This window comes from Lagenorhynchus albirostris, chromosome 3, assembly GCF_949774975.1.
Source record: "Lagenorhynchus albirostris chromosome 3, mLagAlb1.1, whole genome shotgun sequence".
NCBI classification, from domain to species: Eukaryota; Metazoa; Chordata; class Mammalia; order Artiodactyla; family Delphinidae; genus Lagenorhynchus; species Lagenorhynchus albirostris.
The window spans coordinates 159,822,385-159,832,658 of record NC_083097.1 but is presented as its reverse complement, the minus strand read 5'-3'; the positions used below and the strand labels follow the sequence as shown (position 1 = coordinate 159,832,658).

The 10,274-nt window shown below is 57.1% G+C and overlaps 1 protein-coding gene across 5 annotated transcripts; it reads left to right on the top strand.

Annotated features, from left to right (window-relative positions):
* Positions 1–539: 539 nt before the first annotated feature.
* Positions 540–9,926, top strand: FKBP8 (FKBP prolyl isomerase 8). Of its 5 annotated transcripts, none has more exons than XM_060144803.1 (9): positions 540–635; positions 2,022–2,341; positions 4,685–4,854; positions 5,009–5,097; positions 5,392–5,612; positions 6,183–6,355; positions 8,256–8,333; positions 8,834–8,965; positions 9,391–9,926. In XM_060144803.1, exons 2-9 carry the CDS (start codon positions 2,047–2,049, stop codon positions 9,475–9,477), a joined length of 1,245 nt encoding a protein of 414 aa, XP_060000786.1. In that variant the 5' UTR covers positions 540–635; positions 2,022–2,046; the 3' UTR covers positions 9,478–9,926. The 5 variants fall into 5 exon arrangements, with proteins under 5 accessions (XP_060000786.1, XP_060000785.1, XP_060000784.1 ...); XM_060144802.1 differs by lacking the exon at positions 540–635 and adding an exon at positions 1,209–1,374 and having other exon boundaries at positions 4,685–4,800; positions 5,395–5,612; XM_060144801.1 differs by lacking the exon at positions 540–635 and adding an exon at positions 1,211–1,374 and having other exon boundaries at positions 4,685–4,800.
* Positions 9,927–10,274: the final 348 nt, after the last annotated feature.

Genomic DNA, 10,274 nt, shown 5'->3' with positions numbered 1-10,274 from the left:
CCCTCCCGGGATTAGACAGACCAGGTGCAGGGGCGGTGTAGCGGGGCGGAGGTTTTGTGTGCTCTTGGGCACGTCGCTCCCCCTCGGGGCCTCGGGTCTACAGAAGTAACTAGCGGTTCAGAGTGGGTTATCCAGCAGTCTGGCTGCCCTGACCTGCAAGCCTGAGCTCCTTAAGGAAATACCATTTAGTGTTGTCCTCCCAACAGCCCGCAAGGTGAGAGTGCGCGCAAAGAGGTGTTTATCCCCATTTCACAGATGAGCAGAATGAAGCTCAAACAGGGGTTGTATGTCTTGCCAAGATGCGCGGCACTGACCCGAGAACTGACTCGGATCTTCAGCCCCCCGCCCCCGCCCCCGCCCCCGCCTCCGCCTCCGCCCTCGTCTCCGTCCGGGGTTGGCGCGACGGCCTCTGCCCCTTTAAGAACGCCCCACGGATGCAAGCAGGAAGGGGGCGGTGCCTGTGCCTGAGACGGATGTGCTCGCGCACCAATGGACGCTGCAGTCACCGTGGCGGCGTCCAATGGGCGCGGTGAGGGCGGTGCTGGGTGCCAGAGCCTGGTTCCCGAGGCGCGGCGGCCGCGGCTGGGGGCGGGGAGGGGGGCGCAGGACCCCAGGCTGGGGTCCCGGAGCCGGAGGCACGTGTCCCGGGGCGCCGGCGGGGTAGCGCTGGCCCGGAGCGCTGCCCGGACCTGAGCTAGTCCGGGGGCCGGCGCGGCGGGGGCTGCGGCTGCTAGGCGGAGTGAAGGGCCGCGGGGGAGGCGAGCCGGGGGGCGCGGGGGTTCTGAGTGCCGGAGAGGGCGCGGCCTGGTGAGGGCAGCTGGGGGTGGGGGCCACGGAAGGTCAAGGGCAGCGGCTGGGGGCGCTGCCGGCGGAGACGTGCAGGGCCGGGGGCGCCCGAGGGTTGCGGGGGGTCGGGAGCCCCAGACTGGTGGCGTCAAACAGGCGTGGGGCGTTGGGAACTTGGGTGGGAGGTTGACGGTAGGCCAGGCCGGTGCAGGGGGCGTCTGGAGAGCGTAGGGTGTTATGGGATGGGGCGGGGGGGCGTCTGGGGATATCAAGGTGTTGAGGGGCGACGGGCCAGCTGTGGGGGAAGCTGGCCCGGGCTGGGGTCGGTGCTTGGGGTGGGGGGAGGGCTATTTATGCGAGCGCAGGAGATTGTGAGGATGGGGGCTGGGAGGGTCTCAGAAAATGGGACCCGAGCCCGGAAGGAGCAGGCAGGTGAGGGTTAGGGAGGGGATGCTGTGGGTTAGAATGACGGCTCTACCACCGCCAGAGCTTGGGGCCTGGGGGAGGCGGACAGTTCTTGATGGTCCAAGGAAGAAGCCGTGGGGGTCTCGACCACTCCTCCTCAAAGGAGGCTACTTTGAGAAGGTGGTAAGAAGGCCTGAGGAGAGGAGAAAAGGCTCCCAAGGAATGGCTTGGGTCAAGGTCCCTGGTGTTGGGGGCGGTGGTATTAGGTTCAGTGTATGGAAGGAAAGCCTTGGGGTTTCTGGGTGGCTCCCCTTAGGAGAAGGGACAGCTGGAGGTGGGGAGCTCTGGTAAAGATTCAGTTATTTTTCCCTTGGGCTCTAAAAAATAGTCTCCCCAAGATCTCAGGGGTTGTCCCCCTGAAAAAAATCCCAGCACCAGCTCTGGACATTTAAGCAGATAAAGCCCTAGGTTCAAATCCTGCCTCCTGTGGTTGGCTTGCTCTGTGACCTTGGGCAAATGGCTTTGCCACTCTGGGCCTCAATTTCCTTTTCTGCAGGGGGAATGTTCCCTACTTCCCCGGGGTGTTTATAAAGATTAAATAATAGTTAATAATAGCTAACACTGTTTGAACCTGATGCCAGGGCTTGATGAGTGGGTTGTTAAGTGCTTTGGACAAACCAGGGTTGTTACTCTACCCACCCTGTAGATGAGGAAACTAAGGCCTGGAGCCCCTGAGTCACACAGCAAGTGATCGGCGGTGTGGAGAATGGAGACAGAGGAGATTTGAGGGGCTTGGTGGGATTCTTACCCCCATCCATTCTCCCCACCAGGGCCAATTCCCATCCCCCCAGCAGCATGGCATCCTGTGCTGAGCCCTCTGCTGCGGACCCTGAGCCCACTGCCCCGCCACCTGCTGGGGTCCCACCACTTGAGGACTTCGAAGTGCTGGACGGGGTGGAAGACGCAGAGGGCGAGGAGGAGGAGGAGGAGGAGGAGGAGGATCTGAGTGAGCTGCCGCCACTTGAGGATGTAGGGCAGCCCTCACAGGAGGAGGCCGAGCAGCCCGGGGCCCTGGCCCGAGAGTTCCTGGCTGCCATGGAGCCAGAGCCTGAGCCCGCCCCGGCCCTGGACGAGTGGCTGGACATCCTGGGTAAGGAGCAGGGGTGGCTCGGGTTGACCGACAGGGCCTGGACAGCTCAGGTTCAGGAGTGACCTTGGCCTAGGCCCTCTCCCCCTGAGCCTCATTTCCCCATCTCTGTTGTGAAGGAGGTTGGAAGTAAAACATGTGGTAACCACGTTGATCGCCAGCCACAGGCAGTTGCTCGAGATACTTCATGTTTATGCCCTTTTCTTGCCTCCCCACCCCATGACTTGCTTTCGCAGAGCTGTTAACAGGGCTCAGAGAGGCTGAATCACTTGCCCAGAGCCGCACAGCCAGCACAGCAGGCACTGGCAGCTCCCAATCCCCACTTTTCTTGGCATTTGTCTGGCAAGTGCCTGTCCCCAGAACAATGTGTCCTGAGGTCAAATAGATCTGTGGAACATTCCATTTTGTTCATCCCTGTGTCTGGTTCATAGTATTCATTAGTGTGCTAATTGTTCAGAAAATTCTTGCAAGAAAGAAACTAGGAGAACCCACATATGTGCCACCCCCATGTACCCTATCACAACAACTCTAGAAGATAAACACAGCGATACTAGTTCTGATATCTAATACACTAAATAATGCTAATGACCACACAAATAATAGTAAAACATTATTACTACCATCATTAGTGCTAATGATACAGTAGTATCAAATAATACTGGTACTGGTAAAATCGAATTGGTACTGATTTCACCTCCACTACAGATATAAACCTTACTGCGCCTAAAAATAACACCAGGTGATATTTACTGAGCATTGGTTCTGTGCCAGGCCTGTGCATCATCTTATTTTATCCTCACAACAACCCCACGATGTAAGTCCTACCATATCCCCGTTTTACAGATAGGGAAACAGGCTCAGAGAGGTGAAGGCACTTGTCCAAGGTTGCACAGCCTCCTTGGCTGTATTAAAGTTTGGGAAGCTCTTCTCTAATGATATTAAGAGCTGCCCTGCTCCCTGCCTGAGCATGAGGATGGCTCTGTTTGTTTATATTCGAGCCAGCTGCGTTCTGAAGTCAGAATTCAGGCTTCTAGACAAGGAAACTGAGGCCTTGAGAGGGGATGTGATTCTACATCCCTGGGTTTACCTGGGTGAGAGGCAGTGCCTGGTTGAGGTCCTACCAGCATATCCACTGTTAGTGCCCAGAAACCTCAAGACACAGGGGTCTCTTGGCATCCAGTAGATCATTGGTTCTCAAACTGGATGCAGGGGCATGTATAAGTTGGGGAGCACTGCAGAAATTTGGAACACTCTAGAATATTCCATAGTATTAATAGATCTCTCTGCCCCTAACCTTTAGACTAGGGTCTACTCAGACTCATGGTAGTATTTTCCAGACCAGTGGAATATTATGGAATACAGGTACTTGTTGGAACATGGGTGACTGCAGATGATGTCAGTCTGACGTGCCCCATAGGAGTAAGCCCTCTATTGCTCAAGCAGTTGTCATGGCATGACAGTGGGTGTCATCATTGCGGAGGCTCCTTGAGTGGATTCATGAGAGCACGGGGCCCCATGCCTGGTACTCAGTAGGTGTTGGCTGTGGCCATTTGGCCATTCCTAAGATCGTTTGGGGTATGGAGGGGAACATAGTGGTCTCTTCGGCAGCTGGAGGGGGGCGTTGGGGGCTACTTTTGCTTATAGGTCCTTCTGTGATGTGGTGCTTTGGTCGGGACACAGTCCTGGCATCGCAGGTGCTCTGCTAACCAAGCAAACTACTCACTAGGTGTCACCAGGATACCCCCTGATCACCCCATTTCATGGCTGGGTAAATTGAGGTCCACATGTCACAGGGCTGAGATTGGAACCGGAGGAGGGAGGAGAGGGCAGCTCCAGAGTCTCATTACTGGGTATCCCTGCTGCCCTGATTGTGGTAGGCAGGATGGCTTTTCTCAGCCCTTTGCCCTCACTGAGCCTTGACTTTCTTTTTCTTCTTTTGGCCACGCCGCCTGGCTTGCGGGATCTCAGTTACCTGACCACGGATTGAACCCGGGCCACAGTAGTGAAAGCCCGGACCCGGAATGCTAACCATTAGGCCACCGGGGAACTACCTTGGTTTTCTTAAGATAACAGACCAGCCAGCGTTCACTGAGCCCATCCTTGGAGCCAGTATCGTCAGTCCCCAAATCAATCCTTTCATGCCCAGTGTCCAAGCCGGGGACACTGAGGCCCAGAGGCATGGGGTCACCTGCCCAGTAGTGGCGGAGTGGCCACTGAAAACTCACCTTGTGCCCTGGTGCTGTGCCACCCCCAGGATAGGCAGGGCTGGGGAGGGGGGAGTGCCCAGGGGGCAGCTGCCCATCTGAGCTGCTCAGTGACAGGCTGCTTGTCCCTGCTCCGTGGCAGGGAATGGGCTGTTGAGGAAGAAGATGCTGGTTCCAGGCCCACCAGGCTCAAGCCGCCCGGCCAAGGGCCAGGTGGTCACCGTGCAGCTGCAGACTTCGCTGGAGAATGGCACACGGGTACAGGAGGAGCCGGAGCTGGTGTTCACTCTGGGTGACTGTGATGTCATCCAGGTGGGAACGGTGCAGGGCCTGGGCAGTTCTGGGTGGGGAGGGGCTGGGGTGAGATGCAGGGGAGGTGGTGGTGGTGGTGGTGGCCGGGTGGGTGGGCACTGCTGTACTGCACCTGGACCCACTCAACTCATGCCACTCCCCTCCCCGACCCCAGGCCCTGGATCTCAGTGTCCCGCTCATGGACGTGGGAGAGACGGCTATGGTCACTGCTGATTCCAAGTACTGCTACGGCCCCCAGGGCAGGTGAGTACCTGCTGCCTGCAGGGGTCCCTGTGAGGGTGAGGAAGTGGGTGGGACCGGTTGCTCCCCCATCTCACCCTATCTAGGTGCACATTTTATAGAAAAGGAAACGGGCTCCGGGAGGGGAGCACCCGCACCAAGTCACGGAGCTCAAGAGTAGCAAGAGTTAACTTCCCTTGTGTTTTACTGAGGAGGGGGTGACGGCCCTTTCCCGCCTGTTCCCACTGAACCTAGTGTGTCTGGGGTTCAGTCATGGTGGCCGCTGGGTCTGAGTGCTGTCCCCACCCCATCCCCCAGCAGGAGCCCATACATCCCCCCACACGCGGCCCTGTGCCTGGAGGTGACCCTGAAGACTGCCGTGGATGGGCCTGACCTGGAGATGCTCACGGGGCAGGAACGCGTGGCCCTGGCCAACCGGAAGCGGGAGTGTGGCAATGCTCACTACCAGCGGGCCGACTTCGTGCTGGCCGCCAACTCCTACGACCTCGCCATCAAGGCCATCACTTCTAGTGCCAAAGGTGACCGCCAGGTCGAATCCCAGCACCTCCTCTGCAAAGCCATCCCCACTAGTGCTAGAAACTTCAAGCCACAGAGGGCCCCAGATTCAAAATGTTCTAGAAAATTCTAGAATATGGATAGATGTTTATGCCTAGTCTTTAGATATTTCTAGACTTATATCCCAGGTCCGTGGACTGTTATGGAGTGCAGGTAGATGTTGGAACGTGGGTGACTGCAGATATTGTCAATCCATGATCAGGCCCTCGTTCGCTTAGGCTCCATTTTTGTCGACTCCTTGGGAGTGCCCTGAGGACGGCACTGGTCTTGGCCCATGTTAGAGATGGGGAAACTGAGGCCAGAGAGGCCTGAGGTCCCCCAGGGAGTAGGTGGTAGAGGCCCCAGCACTGGCATCTTGAAAACCCCCCATTTCCTGTGACTGGGACGCTCAGAGACCCTTCCCCCCCAGTCTCCTCCAGTACCAGCTGCAGTGGGGTGGGCCTAGGCCTGGGTCACATAATCCCTCTGTAGATGGTTGTGGGTGGCTGGCGGTGTGGTAACAGTGGCTGTAGTTGAGTGCTGTCCCCCAACAGTGGACATGACATTCGAGGAGGAGGAGGAGCTCCTGCAGCTGAAGGTGAAGTGTCTGAACAACCTGGCAGCCTCACAGCTGAAGCTGGACCACTACCGTGCAGCGCTGCGCTCCTGCAGCCTTGTGCTCGAGCACCAGCCCGACAACATCAAGGCGCTCTTCCGCAAGGGCAAGGTGAGCTGCAGCTCACAGGCAGCAGGCGGGCAGGCTGGCTCCCTGACCTCAGAGCAGTGGTGCTGGTCCCAAACCCTAGATTTGAGATAGGCACAGGTATCAGTCAGCCAAGCTCTCTGGGGTATAAATGGGGAAACTGAGGCTCAGACAGGTGCAGGGGTGTGGCCTGGGTCACAGCAATTCATTGACTGAGGCCAGATTTTTTTTTTTTTTTTTTGTGGGCTGTACTACATGGCATGTGAGATCTTAGTTCCCCAACCAGGGATCAAACCCGTTCCCCCTGCATTGGAAGCGTGGAGTCTTAACCACTGGACCACTAGGGAAGTCCCCTGACTGAGGTCAGATTTGAACCCTGGGTCTTAGGTTCCCTCTACTCCCCAACACTGCCCTTTGGCCCATTGATAACTGTTCTTTGCATATAACCCTTTGTGACTCCCATCTCCCTCAGAGTAAAAGCCGGGTTCTTATTTCAGCCTTTAAGGCTCTGAGCTATCTGGTCTTCCTCCTGCCATCATCTTCCAGTGTACTCTTGCTTTTTTGCATGCTGCTCAGCTTCTCCACTACTTGTTGCCTGGGCCAGGTCTGCTCCTACCCCCGTGCCTTTGCACAGGCTATGTTCTCTGCTTGAGATATTCATACCCCAAATACACCTATGGGTCCTTCTCTCACCTCCTTCAAGTCTTTGCTCTGATATCACCTCCTCAGGAAGTCCTCCCTACAACACCCACCCTGACCCTTTGCCCTGCCTTCATGTTTCCTGTGTCACTGTCAGCATGGCCAGGTGTCATGCCTCTTGTCCATCTCCCTTACCAGAAGGTGGGGATTTTGTATGTCTCATTCACTGCTAAATCTCTAGCCCTTCAAACAGAGCCAGGCATACAGTAGGTGCTGAGTAAGTGCTGGTGGAATGTAGGAGTGAATTTGGCTTGAATGGATTTGACTTTAATTGCTTTTGTCCCCATCTCTGTTCATCTTCACCCTGTTGGGATAGGGGGTGCTTTCAGCATTTTTTAGCAGTAAACCAAGGAAACTGAGGTGCAAGCAAACGCAGGGTCACCTAGTGTGTTAATGAGAGGCCTGAGCAGGCCAGCCAGCATTTTTTAAGTGCTTTTTGTGTGTAGAGTTCTGCATAGAAACGGAGAGTAGAGAAAAGATGTTGTCCCTGTTTTTCAAGGGTTTAGAATCTTCTTGTGGGGAGTGAGACTGTCTGCTCATGTAGCCTTATACATGTTTGGGTCTGCTGGTTGAAGGTGACGGAAAACTACTCAAATAGATTCAGCCAAAGGAATTAACGACTTGTGGAACTGCCAAGTCAGGGGTAATGGCTTCAGGCACAGCTGGATCCAGGTGTTTAGAAATGCTGTGCAGATGCTGTGTCTGTCTGCCGCGTTTCTCTCTCAGGCAGGCTCCTCTCTCAGGGTGACCAAGATGCTCCCTCCTGCTCTGCCAAAAGCTCCAGGCTTCCATCCCTTCCACTTAGCAACTGGCCTCTCAGTGGTACCAGCAGAGTTCAGGCTGGATCTCACTGGCTGGCTTGAGTCACATGCCTGGCTCTGAATCATTCGATGTGGCCAGAGCTTTGGCAGCATCCATTTGGCTTCTCGAGCCAGCCGAGGTGGTGAAGGAGGAGGAGAGACCAGCACCTGGGTCTCCTGCACAGGATGAGCCAGACACCCAGGAGAAGGAGCAGGTTAGGGGAGTGACACCAAGCCTGGTGGTCTGCTCATGTAGTCTGAGGGCTCAGGGGAGCAGTGTACGGGTGACTGGACCCCCGGGGCACTTGCTAGAGATACATTTGGGACTAGTCAGGTGGCCAGGAGCCTGGCAGGGCTGGGTCTCTTAAAGGAGAATGTGGCCCACCGTGGGTCCAGAATGATACACGCCCCACTTCCTCCCACAGGTGTTGGCCCAGCAAGGCGAGTACAGTGAGGCCATCCCCATCTTGAGAGCAGCCCTGAAGCTGGAACCTTCCAACAAGGTGAGCAGAATGGGGGCACCCTGAGATTTGCTGTGCCGGCCTGTCTGGGAAGTTTTTCCTGTGGCCTGCCCCTTAGCCTTCTTGCTGTGGCTCTCCCTATGGTGTTTCTACCTGGGAAGTGGCAGGGGGTAGGTAGCTGAAGGGCCCCAGCCCACCTGCTGAGGCCCTTATTGACCCTTGCATAGGCAGTCTGGACTCACCCCCAACAGGGGTCCCAGAGGCCAAGGGCACTAGCCAGCCTGGCCAATGCCAGTGTCTTCAGCTTTCTTCCCAGAACCTTCCTCTCTCCTGGCCACCCTTGCTCCACTCCATCTTCTGGCTTCCTAGGAGGATGGAGATAGCAGCCTTCACTTCGCCGATGCCCAGAGAATAGCTGACAGAATTCCCATGTCCCAGTGGTTCCAGCCCCGAAGGGCCCCAGGGCCCCAGAAAGGCAGACTGCTAGCAGTGATCGTTGGCTTCTGCTGCCACCTGCTCTCACAGACACCCCCCTCTCACAGACGATCCATGCAGAGCTCTCAAAGCTGGTGAAGAAGCACGCGGCCCAGCGGAGCACTGAGACCGCCCTGTACCGGAAGATGCTGGGCAACCCCAGCCGGCTGCCTGCCAAGTGTCCTGGCAAGGGTGCCTGGGTGAGCTGGGGCCGGCGGGCACAGGGAGGCTCCTAGAGTAGGGGCAGGGGCTATGGGCAGGGTACGCCATGCAGAGGGAGTTTCTTCATTTTGCAAACATCGATGTCTTCATGAACTGGGGTGTTGTGGACCATGCTGGGGACACAGAGAAGCCCAGTGCTGTGTGACCAGGACTAAAGCAGAAGATAAAACACAATCTGGAGGGCTCAGGGTGGGGCTCATCCAGAGGGGAAGGGGAGGTGTACCAGAGGAGGGGACATTTGGCTTGAGTTTTGATGCATGAGTAGGAGTTTTCCAAGAGGCAGGCAAGGCATTGTCAGGCAGTGGTTTCCTGGGAGGCCTTTGTGGGGCCTGTTGCTAGCTGAAGTGCAAGACATCCGTCTTGACCGCTGTCTAGCCTCCTCTTCCCTCTCCTTTATCCACAGTCCATCCCATGGAAGTGGCTGTTTGGGGCAACTGCTGTCGCCCTGGGGGGCGTGGCACTCTCTGTGGTCATCGCTGCCAGGAACTGACCACCCAGGTGGCCGCCATCCCCTCCACTCACCGTGGACCCCACCCTGCGCTCCCTAACTCCCCCAGGCTCCCTGTCCACTGCCCTAACTGGCCTAGCCCCCTCCTCTGGGGCGGGGGCAGTGAGGTTTGGGGGTCGTGTGGCCCAGCGAGCAGGAGGGACTGAGCCCTATAGGAGGAAAGTGAGGCAGGGCCCGGGCCCCACGTCCAGCCCGGAGCAAGGGGGCCCTCATTCCTCCAGACCCAATTCCCACCCCTGACCCCACCCCCTGGGTTAGGCCCCAACAGGGTCCAGCCTCAGTTTCTCCCTCCCAACAGGCCTGGGGGCAGCCCTTCCCCCACCCATTCCCTGTCCAAGCGCCAACTCCTCCTGCCCCGCCTGCTGCCCTCTGTCCAGGTACCCCACCCCCCACCTCCCAACACACAGTGAAATAAAGCCTCCCACCCCGCACCCTGCTGGCTCTGGAGCCTTCTTCCACCATCACTTGGGGCTGAGCCAGAGACAGCCTGTGCCTTGTCCAGGGTCACACAGGACCGTGGATATGGCCAAGCCAGGACTAGAGTGGGGGTTGTCTGCTCTCAGATCACAGCAGACCATCTTTACCAATGGGGACACTGAGACCTGGAATAGCGGGGCGTTATGCTCAGGGTCCCTGGTCAGACTCTGTGGGGGTTCACAGCTAGCTATGCTCCTTACCCCACCTCTCTTGACTCTGTTGCATCTTCTGAAATTGGGGACCTTGATGGGACCTAACTGGGGACTCTGCTGAGCCCTCAGTGACCACAGGGGTCTGGCTGT